This window comes from Mauremys reevesii, linkage group 6 (genome assembly GCF_016161935.1).
Source record: "Mauremys reevesii isolate NIE-2019 linkage group 6, ASM1616193v1, whole genome shotgun sequence".
Taxonomy (NCBI): domain Eukaryota; kingdom Metazoa; phylum Chordata; order Testudines; family Geoemydidae; genus Mauremys; species Mauremys reevesii.
In genome coordinates this window covers 45059963-45073958 of record NC_052628.1, presented here as the reverse complement: position 1 = coordinate 45073958, position 13996 = coordinate 45059963, and the positions used below count along the sequence as shown (strand labels likewise).

The 13996-nt window shown below is 49.7% G+C and overlaps 1 protein-coding gene across 3 annotated transcripts in view; it reads right to left on the bottom strand.

The window, feature by feature from the left end:
- CERT1 (ceramide transporter 1) overlaps positions 1–13996 on the bottom strand; it is a 153394-nt gene that overhangs the window by 29291 nt on the left and 110107 nt on the right. For all 3 annotated transcript variants that reach the window (XM_039543018.1, XM_039543017.1, XM_039543019.1), the window contains exon 9: positions 12663–12749. In XM_039543018.1, coding sequence (XP_039398952.1) covers positions 12663–12749 — 87 coding nt within the window. The remainder of the gene's footprint in view (positions 1–12662; positions 12750–13996) is intronic.

Sequence of the window (13996 nt, the reverse complement as noted above, 5' to 3'; positions counted from 1 at the left end):
GTGGCCGGAAGGTCCTGCGTTGGGTCACTGGTGTGTGCATACCCAACGAGCGCATTATAACACGATTATCTTTTAGACTTTGCAGTCTGGGGTCAGTCTTATCTGAAAACAGGCCTTGGCCTTTGAAGGGCAAATCCTGAATGGTTTGCTGCAATTCAGGGGGAAGGCCTGATACTTGTAGCCAGGAGATGCGCCTCATCGTCACTCCTGACACCAAGGTTCTGGTTGCTGAGTCCGCTGCATCCAGAGAAGCCTGGAGGGAGGTTCTCACCATCTTTTTACCCTCCTCGAGGAGAGCAGTAAACTCCTGGCGGGACTCCTGCAGAAGAAGCTCTGTGAACTTCCCCACGGAGACCCACGTGTTAAAGTTATACCGACTTAGGAGGGCTTGTTGGTTTGCCACCCTAAGTTGGAGGCCCACGGCAGAATATATTTTACGGCCTAGGAGGTCCATGCGCCTAGCCTCCTTTGACTTAGGAGCCGGGGCGTGTTGGCCATGACGTTCCCGTTCATTCACCGATTGGACCACTAAAGAGCAAGGAGGTGGATGAACGTAGAGGTATTCGTACCCCTTTGAGGGGACCATATATTTCCTCTCACCCACCCTTGCTGTAGGTGGAATTGAGGCTGGGGACTGCCAGATGGTATCCGATTGGATTGTATGGTGCGGATAAATGGCAGGGCCACTCTAGTGGGTGCATCAGCTGAGAGGATATCCACAACAGGGTCCTCTACTTCAGGGACCTCCTCCACTTGTAGGTTCATATTCAGAGCCACTCGTCGCAGGAGGTCCTGATGGGCTCTGAGATCAATCGGTGGAGGGCCTGAGGAGGATGTTCCCGCCACTGCCTCATCAGGTGAGGAGGAAGAGGAGAGGCCCGTGACCAAGGGGTCCTGTGGGGGTTCCTGTACTTACGGAACGTCCTCTGTGTCAGGTGGAGTCTGGGCGTCCGCAGTTGGGATTGGAGCCTCATCCGTGTCCGTAGGTGGAGGATGGCTTAGCGTCGCCTCTGGTGCCCGGTGTTCTGACGGGACCGACCGTGGAGCCACTGGTGGAGCTCCTTGGGATTGGTGGTATGCCCACGGTGTCCAGAAGGACCAGTGATGAGGTCCTTGGCTGGGGATGTCAGAGTCACGTTCCTGCTGGCAGGATGCACTACCAGCCTGAGAGGACACCAATGTGTGTCTGGAAGGCCACGGCGGTGCCGAGAGATCCTGGGGGGGGCGCCACAGATCTGGATGTGTGCTCCTGGGTCAGCAGCGGAGAGCGGTACCGTGAGCCATAACAGTACCGCGAGCAAGACCGGGACCTTCTACCATAGCAGTGCCGGGAGGTCGACCGGTATCTCGAGTCCCCTTGTCTAGAGCGACTGCGGGAAACACGGTGCCGAGGGTCGGATTGGTACCGGGAGTACCTGGTCGGTGACCGAGATGTCAACCAATGCCGCGAGTGCGACTGGTACCGCGATGGAGAGCGGTACTGGGACTGTGAGCGGCGCCAGGAGCAGTATGATCAAGAGCGTCTGCGAGATCGTGATCTTGAACGACAACTCTCTGTTGGGGCAACGGAAGGTGGCCTTACCAGGGCCGGTTTCCTGACAGATTGAATAACCCGCACCGGCGGTGCCGGGGGTTGAGGCCGTGATGACTCCATCATGGCAATGAGCTCCTGTGCCGTGGAGAAGGTCTCCGGTGTAGAAGGCAGGGCAAGCTCAACCACAGCATGAGCCGGGGAGCTGTCAGGCACTGGACTCAATGGCCCTTGTGGGACCGGAATAGACGGTGCTGAGCTCAGTGGAGTCGCAACTGGCGGTGCCACGACTGACGGTGCCGTGGCAGAGGACAGTGCTGGGCGAGCCGTCTTCGAAGAGCACTCCTTCTGTTGAGCTGCAGCAGTTGGAGCGCTATGTTGCTTCCTGGGTCTCGGGGACAGGGAGCGGTGCCGAGCAGATGTCGGTGCCGGTAAAGGTCGGTGCTGGGGCTCCTTCTCGGTACTGGAGTGGTCCAGGGCCGAAGGGGCGCTCCTTACCGAAGCAGTCTGTTGGGCACTCGGTACCGACGCTGCAGGACTAAGTGCCGACTCCATGAGGAGCTGCTTCAATCTAAAGTCCCGCTCCTTCTTCGTCCTTGGTTTAAAGGACTTGCAAATGCGGCACTTATCTGTAAGGTGGGATTCCCCTAGGCACTTGAGGCAGGAGTCGTGGGGATCCCCTATTGGCATCGGCTCTTGGCATGCCGAGCACGGTTTGAACCCCGGTGCCTTGGGCATGGGCCCATACCGGGGTGGGGGAAAGAGGCTAATCCCCGATCCCCCCTTTTAACTATATACACTAACTATAAATACAACAACTAATACTAACTATAACTACCAAACTCGAACTATGACACAATTAGCAGTATAGAACTACGAGTAGCTAGGGATGTGGAGATCAGCAAAGCCGCGCTCCACAGTTCCAACGACCGTCACGGGCGGTAAGAAGGAACTGAGGGGCGGTTGGGTCGGCAGGGGTATTTATCCGGCGCCATGGCGTCGCCACTCCAGGGGGCGCCCAGCCGACCCACCGAGTGTTGCTAGGGTAAAAATCTTCCGACAAGCGTGCACACAGCGCACGCATACCTAATTGGAATCGATATGAGCAAGCACTCGAAGAAGAACCTGAGTGTCCAGCTACCACTCATAGTTGTGGGAAAAGTATCTGCTGAGAGCATTGGCTGTGGTGTTCTGGATGCCTGAGAGGTGCACCACTGAAATATGGATATGGTGGGCTATGCACCAGTTCCAGTATATATAGCTATATAATTATAGCTTCAGTGCACAAAGAGGATATTGTTCCTTCCTGCTTGTTGATGTAAAACCATGAAGGACATACTGTCCATCATGACCCTGATCGCTCTGCCCCTGATGAGGGGCAAGAAATGGAAACAAGAATTCCTGACTGCTCTGAGCTTCAACAAGTGGATATCAAAACTGATTTCATGGGCTGTCCATCTGCCCTGAACTGAGAGGGTGTTGATGTGGGCAATTATAGTTGCTAGAGTCACCATCCTCAACTTTTGAGGCTTCACGAATTTGTTTAACTGTTCTAACTGTCTCAGATCTAAGAGGGCCTCCAACCTATATCCTCCAGTGGCACTAGAAAGTATTTTGAGTAGAACTCCCTGACCCTGGTAAAGGGAAGGGATTGGTTCTATTGCTCCTAGTTGGAGGAGAGAGTCCAACTCTTGCCTTAGAAGCAGCTCAGGAGAGGGGTCCCTGAAGAGGAAAGGAGAACGGGGGTGGAAGAGAGAGAGAGACAAACTGGATGGTATAGCCTGGTGTTATGACCTCCAAGACCCACTGATCCATGGTGATCTGCTCCCAAGCTGAGTGGAAATGGACATGGTCCCCAAAGGGAGGGAGGTGGGCTAAAGGGTGCAATTGTAAATCCGAGGGACGGGGGCGCGAAGGAGGAGGGGAGAATTTCACTTCTTGACCAGTCCATCAAAACTGACACGTGGGTGGTTGTGGAGGGCCGCTGAATAGCCCTCTTGCCCTGCGACCTCTCTCTTTCTGGGGAGTTCCACGGGTCTATGGTATCCTAAGAACTGAGCAGGGCATGACCTCTGGACAGCCTGACCTACTAAAAAGCTTCTTGCTTGTTGATGTGTAAATGCCTAAGAAAGGTAGGGTAGCCATGGAGTCCTTCAAAATGTGCAGGGAGTCATTCGTGGTCTTGGAGAAAAGCCTATGACCAGTAGGGAGGTCACCTAATAAACCCAAATAAATCCGTTTTACCCTGTATAAACCCACAAGAGAGCTATGGAGGCAGAGAAAACTGCCCACAAGAGGGCTATGGAGGCCCAGAGGGAGGCCCAGAAACATGAACTGGCTGTAATGGAGTCGAAGAGACAAAACCCTCCACCTGCTGGCTCCACTTTCCCAAAAATCCGTAAATGGGAGTGACTGTGTCCACAGGATGAAGAATCCCCTAGCTACCACCTGATCTGGAACAAGAGCTGTACCAGGGGAAAGAATTGTGCCCAGGCCTGGAAGGTGTCCAGTCTGAGGAAAAAACTTACTGAAGCATCTCTGAGAGTGAGATTATCTGTATTCAGTTTGATTAGACATAGATTTGCGCGTTTTATTTTATTTTGCTTTGTGACTTACTTTGTTCTGTCTGTTACTACTTGGAACCACTTACATCCTACTTTCTGTATTTAATAAAATCACTTTTTACTTATTAATTAACTCAGAGTATGTATTAATACCTGGGAGAGAAAACAACTGGGTACATCTCTCTATCAGTGTTATAGAGGGCGAACAATTTATGAGTTTACCCTGTATAAGCTTTATACACGGTAAAATGGATTTATTTGTGTTTAGACCCCACTGGGAGTTGGGCATCTGAGTGTTAAAGACAGGAACACTTCTGTTAGCTGCTTTCAGGTAAACCTGCAGCTTTGGGGCAAGTAATTCAGACCCTGGGTCTGTGTTGGAGCAGACGGGAGTGTCTGGCTCAGCAAGACAGGGTACTGGGGCCCTGAGCTGGCAGGGACGGCAGAGGTAGAAGTAGTCTTGGCACATCGGGTGGCAGCTCCCATGGGGGGTTCTGTGATTCAACCCCTCACACTCATCTAAAACTAACTATACTAAATACTGACCTACAACTATAAATTAACTGAGAAAAAGAGAAGTCCAAGTATGCTCTAGGCTGACACACTAGAGTTCTGTCTCAGGCAGAGGTGGGAGAGAAGGAACTGCAGGCAGGTTGCCCACATACCCCTAGATAGCCTCGGTGTGTGCTACAAGGAGGCATAGGGTGCGTGTGTGGGCTGAATGGACACTGCTAGCTAGAAATCATCCAATCTTTACGTGCGCCTGAAGTGGAGCATCAAAAGGGACACTATTCGAAGAATTAGTAAGTTACTACTTAGACTGCAGACTCTTTGGAGTAGGAAAAAATGGTTACCTACCTTTTGTAACTGTTGTTCTTCGAGATCATAAAATCATAGAAGATTAGGGTTGGAAGAGACCTCAGGAGGTCATCTAGCCTAACCCCCATTGCAAAGCAGGACCAACCCCAACTAAATCATCCCAGCCAGGGCTTTGTCAAGCTGGGCCTTAAAAACCTCTAAGGATGGAGATTCCACCACCCCGCTACATAACCCATTCCAGTGATTCACCACCCTCCTAGTGAAATAAGTTTTCCTAATATACAACCTAGACCTCTCCATGGCAATTTGAGACCATTGGTCCTTGTTCTGTCATCTGCCACCGCTGAGAACAGCCTAGCTCCATCCTCTTTGGAATCCCTCTTCAAGTAGTTGAATACTGCTATCAAATCCCCCCAACTCTCTTCTCTTCTGCAGACTAAATAAGACCAGTTCCCTCAGCCTCTCTTCATAAGTCATGTGCCCCAACCCCCTGATCATTTTCGTTGCCCTCCGCTGGACTCTCTCCAATTTGTCCACATACTTTCTGTAGTGGGGGGGGGGGGGGGTTTCCAAACACTCAGTACTCCAGATGTAGCTTCATCAGTGCCAAATAGAGGGGAATAATCACTTCCCTCAATTTACTGGCAATACTCCTAGTAATGCAGCCCAATATGCCATTAGCCTTTTTGGCAACAAGGGCACACTATTAACTTATATCCAGCTTCTCGTCCACTGTAATCCCCAGTTCCTTTTCTGGAAAACTGCTGCTTAGCCAGTTGGTCCCCAGCCTGTAGCTGTGCATAGGATTCTTCCATCCTAAGTGCAGGACTCTGCACTTGTCATTATGTAGGGATATTAAAGAAGGTACTAACAGTGATTCCCCCAAGTGACAGTGACCCCCCAGTTTCACCAAGTACAAAAATCTTTTAGTTCTTCTGTTAAAACTTGTAAGCTCCTGTCTGCAGAAAACATTGATTGTATCTGTCCTGTGAAAGATACTCTATTACTATGTAAAACTTACAACCAAGTTAATTGACTCTGTTCTTGAAGTGGACACTATGTTACCACCCCTGCTGTGAGCCTTAAGCTGTTAATTGACTCTGCCTAAGATATGAAATGTATGTTGATGAATGCTTAAAGTACGTGAATGGTTAGGGAGGTGCCAGGCTAGAAAGGATCCATCGGCCGAAGAATGCGTCAAGTGGACCACCAGACAACCCCCGGAAGGGTAAACTGGGATCCACCCCAAACACCTGGAAGGAATGTGCCACTTTAGACAGTGTGGAGCCACCAGGAATGTGCCGTCTGCTGATTGAGCCAGCAACAGCAGGATGAAACGGTTCCCATAGACTAACATAGGAATTAATTCCTATAAGAATAAACTCCAAAAACTGAGGACTTTGAGTCTATGGTTCTGCTGCCTGACTCCAGGAGCATCAGGTGCATCTGACACAGACTCGGCTCCATCCTCATGACCAAGATACCTGGCCAGTAACTTGGCATGAGCAACGTCTACGCTGGTAACTATAACACCTATACAGAACCTGAATGAATGATTGTGTGAATGAAATTTATATATGTGTCCTTCAAAATGTGTGTGTGTAAGGAATAAGTAGTGATAGAAATAAGTAGTAAAACAACGTTGTTGGCTTTTATCTTTTGCTTTACTATTATATTTACAATAAATGTGGCATCTTTGCCTTATCCCTCTTAATAAGATCCTGCTGGTTTTTATTATATTGGTATAACACTTGTTGAACCTCAGATTTTTTTGTCTAGAAAAAACGGTTACCTACCTTTCGTAACAAGCAGGTGTCTTGTTACGAAAGGTAGGCGTCTGTTGTTCTTCAAGATGTGTTGGTTCATGTCCATGCCATTCTAGGTGTGCACGCGCCCATGTGCGCGGCCGGAGATTTTTGCTTTAGCAGTACCTATAGTGCCGGCTGTAGCTCATGCCGCAGTATATCAGGTGCCGCCAGCCCACGCCCTCTTAGTTCCTTCTTTCTGACAACTCCGAAAGAGGGGCAGGAGGAAGGGTAATGGAATGGACATGAGTAACATCGCAAAGAACAGTTACAAAAAGTAGGTAGCAGTTTTTAGTTCTCTGAGTGCTTGCTCATGTCGATTCCATTCTAGATGACTCGCACGCAGTATCAGTGGATGTGGCTCGGAGTTCACCGTTATGCAGTCTGTAGTACAGCTCTGCCAAAGCCAGTGTCGTCTTGCATCTGCTGAGTCAGTGCATAGTGTGATGTGAATGTATGGACGGACAACCAGGTAATGGCCTGACAGATTTCTTGGATCAGCACCTGTGCCAGGAAGGCCGATGAAAATGCCTGCACTCTAGTGGAATGAGCCATCAGAGTCACTGGCAGGGGCACTTTCCCCAGCCCGTAGCAGTAGTGGATGCATGCCGTGATCCAAGATGAAATTCTCTGGGCTGACACAGGGCAGCCCTTCATCCTGTCTGTGACAGCAAACAAAAAACTGCGTTGACTTACAGAACGGCCACATTCTATTGATGTAGAGGGTCAACATCCGTCTGATGTCCAGCATATGCAACCTGCACTCCTCATCTGATGCAAGGCTTCGGACAGAGGACTGGTAAGTAAATATCCTGGCCCGTGTGGAACTGGGAAACAACCTTGGGCAGAAAAGCCGGATGTAGGCACAGCTTGTAGAAGACCATATAGGGCAGCTCCGACTCGAGCACCCTGATCTCGGACACTCGCTGTGCTGATGTTATAGCAACCAAAAAGGATATCTTCTAGGAAAGGAGCGGGAAGCTAGGGGTTCAAAAGGAGGGCCAATAAGCTTCGACAGCATCAAATTCAGGTCCCACGGGGAGACCAGGTCTTGGACGCATGGGTAAAGGCACTCTAGACCTCTAAAGAACCACACTGTCATGGTATGGGCGAATGACCTGCCCTGAAGCGGAGGGTGGATTGCAGAAATGGCCACCAGGTGCATCTTGACCAAAGACAGAGACAAGCCCTGGAGCTTTAGATGCAGCAAGTAGTCCAGGATGTCTTGCAACGAGGCCTCCTCAGAATGAATGCACTTGTCTAAGGCCCAACATGCGAAGCGCTTCCACTTGGCCATATAGGTAGCCCTGGTGGAAGGCTTCCTGCTGCCCAGCAGGACCTGTTGGACCACCACGGAGCACTCTGGTTCGTCCGTGCACAGCCATGGAGCAGCCACATCGTCAGGTGCAGCGACGCCAGGTTCAGTTGCAGCAGATTGCCATGGTTCTGGGATAGATCCAGACAGAGAGGTAACTGCAGTGGGTGGGCCACCGAAAGACTCAGCAGCATGCTAAACGAGTGCTGGCGAGGCCACACCAGAGCAATGAGAATGAGCACTTCCTGTTCTGCCTGGACGCAAACACGTCTATCTGGGGAGTCCCCCACCATTGGAAGATCAGATTGACCACCTCCGGATGGAGGGACCACTCATGGCGAGAGGAGAGGGCCTTGCTGAGGTGATCTGTCAGGATGTTCCTGGTTCTAGGTGACTGTGTGGCCATCAGGTGGATGGCATTCTGCATGCAAAGGTCCCAGAGGCTGAGCGCTTCCTGACACACGGCCAATGACCTGATGTAATGTTGATGTAATACATCACAGCCATGTTGTCCATGAGGACCTGTACATCCTTGCCTTCTAGGTGGGGCAAAAATGCCTGACAGGCCAGGTGCACTGCCCTGACGCTGATATGAAGAGCTAAGTTGTGCTGCATCCAGTGACCTTGGGTGCTGCGCTCACCCAGGTGGGCTCCCCAGACCAGGTCTGATGCATCCGAGACCAGGGTGATCGACCGTCATGGGGACACAAACTGAACTCCCCGCAGCACTGACTTGGGGTCTAGCCAATAGTTCAAGGATGAGAGGACGCGGTCCAGCACTGTGACCACTTGGTCCCAGGGGTGCCTGCTGGGAACGTAGACCATTGTTAGCCATGGTCACAGATGAAGCCGGGTGTGCCTGACCACGTACGTGCACACTGCCATGTGGCCCATCAGCCGCAGGCAAATGTGGGCCATGGTGATCTAATGTCTCCTCATGTGGACAATGAGATCCACCATGGCCTGAAAGTGTGCTTTTGGAATGAAGGCCCTGTTTCGTGTGGAAACGAGAACCACTCCTATAAACTATGTGCTGGACTGGCGTTAATGTGGACTTTTCTGTGTTTATTAACAGGCCCAGGTCGTTGCAGGTGGAGTGTACCAGATTGAAGCTTCTCTGCACCTGATCCAGAGACCCGCTCTTGATGAGCCAGTCATCAAGATACAGAAAGATCTGGACCACACCCCAACATCTGAGGTAAGCCGCTACTGGTGCAATGCATTTTGTGAACACCCTAAGGGCTGAGGACAGGCCAAAGGCCAGTGCTGTGAACTGGAAGTGGTGCCCAGTCACTGTGAAAGGCAGGAACCATCTGTGTCATGGGAATATGGAGACATGGAAGTAAGTGTCCTTTAAGCTGAGAGCAGCATACCAGTTCTCTGGATCCAGAGAGGGAAAATGGAGGCCAGGAAGACCATGCGGAACTTCAACTTCTTGAGAGACTTGTTGAGGCCATGCAGTTCCAGGATCAGTCTGAGGCCCTCCCTTGGCCTTCAGGATTAGGAAGTATCGGGAGTAGAATCCTCTTCCTTCCATGTCCCTTGGAACCACTTCCACAGCCCCCAACTGCAGGAGCTTGTCCACCTCCTGAACCAGAGTTTCTCATGAGAGGGGTCCCTGAAGAGGGATGAGGAAGCAGGGGGGAGGGGAGGTGGGGGATCCACAAACTGCAGGGTATAATCCCAAGCTACTATGTCTAGGACCGAGGTAACCCACAACCAGGCCAAGTGGTAGGGAGAAAGGTGGTTGAGGAAAGGATGGGCAGGATCTGGCTGGCTGACTGGGGTATCGCTCTCGAGTGCACGCTCAAAACAATCACTTTTGTCGTTTCCCCCCCCCGTGTGCTTAGTAGGTCTAGGCTGGCGAGCAAGAGGAGGAAGGGTGGCAAGGGCTAAACCTGGTAACCTTTTTCTTTGTAGATTCCTGCCAGGCTTGCCAAGGCCTCAATGGTGGTGGAGGCCAGAATGGCTTTCTGGCAGACTGCGGGGTATGCATGCCCAGTGAGTGAAGGGTAGCCTTCACGTCCTTCAACCTGTGTAGTCTGGCATCTGTTTTTTTTTTTGATCAGAGAAGAGCCCAACTTCATCAAAGAGGAGGTCCTGAATTGAGCATCTCCTGGGAAAAGTTTGCGTTTGGAGCCAGAGGCTGCGTTGCATAACCACTGCCGATGTGACCACCCTCACTGCTGAGTCCGCCACGTCCCATGCCATTTACAGGGAGCATCTGGCTGCCGCAGTCCCTTCCTTTACCGGGATACCAAACTCCTGAGCCTGACCCTGAGGAAGAGAGTCCTGGAACTTCTGGAGGCTGTCCAAGAGATGAAAATTGTATCGGCCTATCAGGGCCTGATGGTTTGCCACCCAGAATTGTAAGCTGGCTGTTGAATAATTTTTTTAAACAAATAAATCAAGTTTCTTGGCTTCTTTGTTCTTGGGGGTAGAAGCGGTGGGGACCTGCTTGTCCTTCTTGTTGGCTGCCGACACCACCTGCGAGCCTGGGGGAGGATGGGTATACAAGTACTCAAAACTTTTGGCTGGCACAAAGTACTTTTTCTCGGCCCATCTCAAGGTGGGTGGGATGGAGAATGGGGATTTCCAAAGAGGACACCATCGTGTACAGGTAGGGCAATCCGGGTTGGCGTGGAACCCGAAGGACATTGAAAAGTGTCCCCTCCAGCTCCAAGTTCTTGGCCACCCGCCTGAGAAGGGCTTGGTGTTTTTTAAAGGGCTCAGCAGCCACTGGAGAGGGAGGTTTGGAGGTGGGCACTGGATCCTCCACCCTGACCTCAGAGCCAGCTTCCAGTACTGGGCCTGGTGCCGGTGAGGCCATCGAACTTTGCTCTGGCACGGCCACTGATACGTGCTGCGAAGGGGGCATCATCATCACCGGAATGCTCCATGCTCCTCAGTATAGCCTTCTGTTGGCCACTGGCCTTGCTGCCACTGCGGTGCTGTGGATGGCAGAGCAGTTTCTAGTGTCCAAACCCATTGCAGAGACCAGGGCGATGGGCTGAGCTGGGCCTCCGCGCAAGAGGAACCCTCCCTGGTCACCAGGGAGGAGCTGACGACACCTGCATTTGCTTGCTGGTCATGGCTACTGGTGAGCGTTGACCAGGTGTAAGTGATGGGTGGCTATTCCAGGGAGGACGGTCTTGGTGCCGGGAAAATCTTCATTGGGGGGAACGGGTGTCAGGGAGACTGGTAACATGAGGGGGTGTGGTCCCATGGTGCCAGCGACCAAGACAGACGTCTAGATGAGGATCAGTGAGGGGGCGAACAGAGTTCATCATAATATGCGGAGCGCTGACCCCGCATTGGGAAATAATGTCTCGACGACCAGAGAGAGAGTTTGGGCAATTGGCGGCGTGGCTGCGACCTGCCACAGGATTGCTTGTCCGGCAACCTACGGTGCTCTCCCGCCCCCGGAAGGGTCTTAACGGCTGGCTTGCCCTCTGTGGGAGCCTTAGCCTGGTCCTGTGGCACCTGAGATGTCATAGGAGCAGGTGAAGAACTGTGCCCTCTCTGTGCCTGGCGTGACGATGGTGCAGGCAGGGGGGGTGGGTTCTGTACCGCTCACTAGAGTCAGTGACAGACCTTTAAGAGGGCTAAGAGCCCCAGCCACAGAGGCATGCTCGCGTTGCTCTGGAGAAGGCTGGTACACAGGCCTGGTCCTTCTGCCGGATGATCCTGGGGCCTTCTTGCTCAGCGCTGGTGAGTGCTTCTTTGCCGCCTTCTTCAGCGCAGGCCCACTGACACGGAAGCCCAAGTACTTGGTGCAGCCTGCATAGAGGGCTCAGAAGTCAGGGGGAGAGGGGACTCCATCAGGAGGACCCTGAGGCAAATGTCCCTCTCCTTCCGAGTGCGAGGCTGAAAGTTCTTACAACGCTCCTTGATGTGCGATTCCCCCAAGCACTTAAGGCAACTGTCGTGGGGGTCACTCACAGGCATAGGCCTGTCACAGACCGAGCAGGGCTTAAACCCAGGAGGTAGGGCATGCCCCGTTTTAGGCAAAGTCCCCACTGGGACCTCAACTATAAGCTAACTATGCTCTTAACAACCCCTTAACACTAACTACAATCAAACAAAGGCCCAAAGTCCAATGGAAGAAATCGCTAGCTCTTGACAAGCAAGAGAGGCACTCTGACTGACCACTACAAACAGTAAGAAGGAACTCAGAGGGCACTGGTCAGCAGCACCTGATATACCACAGCATGAACGTGGCACTCTAGAGAGCACTACAGCCAGCCCTACAGGTACTGCTAAGGCAAAAATCTCTGACAGCCACACACGTAGGTGCACACACACCTAGAATGGAATCGACATGAGCAAGCACTTGAACTCTCTTTTTGTTCTGTTTGTACAATGCCCAACACAATGGGGTCCTTGTCCATAACAAGGACTCCCAGGTGCTATAAATACATAAATATTTTACTATACAAATTCTAACGGTCAGACTTCTGTGCACATACCTGTGAGCAAATTCCTACCAAAGTTAACATGAGTTCTGTGAATGTATCCCAGGAGAGAATTTGGACCATAAAAGACAGACAAAGATCCTAGATTGAAGTATGGTATTTTTTAAAGGTAGGAACATAATTGCCTCTTAAAACATTTTGTACTATCAATACCTGTTCTTCTATTTTATCTTGTCTGTCAAGAGCAGCTTCAACAGCATCAAAAAATTCCTCTTCATTAATCAGACTATTAGGACCCTCCTAAACCAAAACATAGAAAAACAAACAGTTAAAGAAAATGGAGCAAACGTGAATGCTACACTTCAGAAAACGGAGTTTAATTTAAAAAATGAAAGTTAGCCAATTTGATAAATTACATTTCTTTATCAGAGTAAAAAAGTCCTAATTCATTTGCAGATGAAACACGTAACAAATATAAAGTTATAAACCTATTACACAAAAGCCATTTTTCATAACAGAGAGTCTTTTCACCATTAGTTGAGTTTAACAAAATTAAGAGTAAAATTCAAAATAAAGCACTACTTGGTAAAATAAGATAATACTCCACTCAATGCATTTAAAGACCTATAATTTAAGAGTTGTAACACAAGTCAACAAAAGCCAGAAAATTCACACTTGAAAAACAAATCAGGTGAAATTTGGCCTAAAATTTAGGTTTTACATACCACACACACACACTTTATTATCTGAGAACTCTTTTACAAAGTTTGTGACAAAAATGTTTCCATAAATTCTTTTGCAAAGCCCAGCATAAAATGTAATTTAAATTATCATTTCATTACTGGGACTGAAATATTAAGCTGTGTTGTCAGCCTTTCGTGCCTGAAATACAACTAAAATATGTTCATTGTCCATGCAGAGAAAAATACAAAAAGTAAAGAACAGCATGATAAAGCTTAAGTTTGATCTTAAAGTTCCTCTAAGCTTGATCACTTAAAGGTAAAAAAGGTAATAATTGGAGATATACCAATCTCCTAGAACTGGAAAGGACCTTGAAAGGTCATTGAGTCCAGCCCCCTGCCTTCACTAGCAGGACCAATTTTTGCCCCAGATCCCTAAGTGGCCCCCCTCAAGGATTATTGAACTCACAACCCTGGGTTTAGCAGGCCAATGCTCAAACCACTGAGCTATTCCTCCCCCCACTTAAAGTGTTGTTACAAATAAATGTACATATTTAAAAAAAAAACAACATGATCGTAACACTGGCCTTTTAAGACTAGTCTGTTCTTCCTTAATTCACCCCATTATAAACACATACAATATGATGTGTAAAATCTTGGACCCCTGCTATAGGTAGACTCTTGAAAGAACAGATGGCCTATCAACTCTAAAAGTTCTTTTATTAGTTTGTCAGTTTTAACATTACACAATAAAAAGCAGTTTTATTTTTTTAAAGGCAGTTCACGAAGACTCCAACTTTACTTTGTTTTTGCATGAATCCATGTAATGGACTCTGTGGTTTAACATATGAATTTTTATTTTACAGA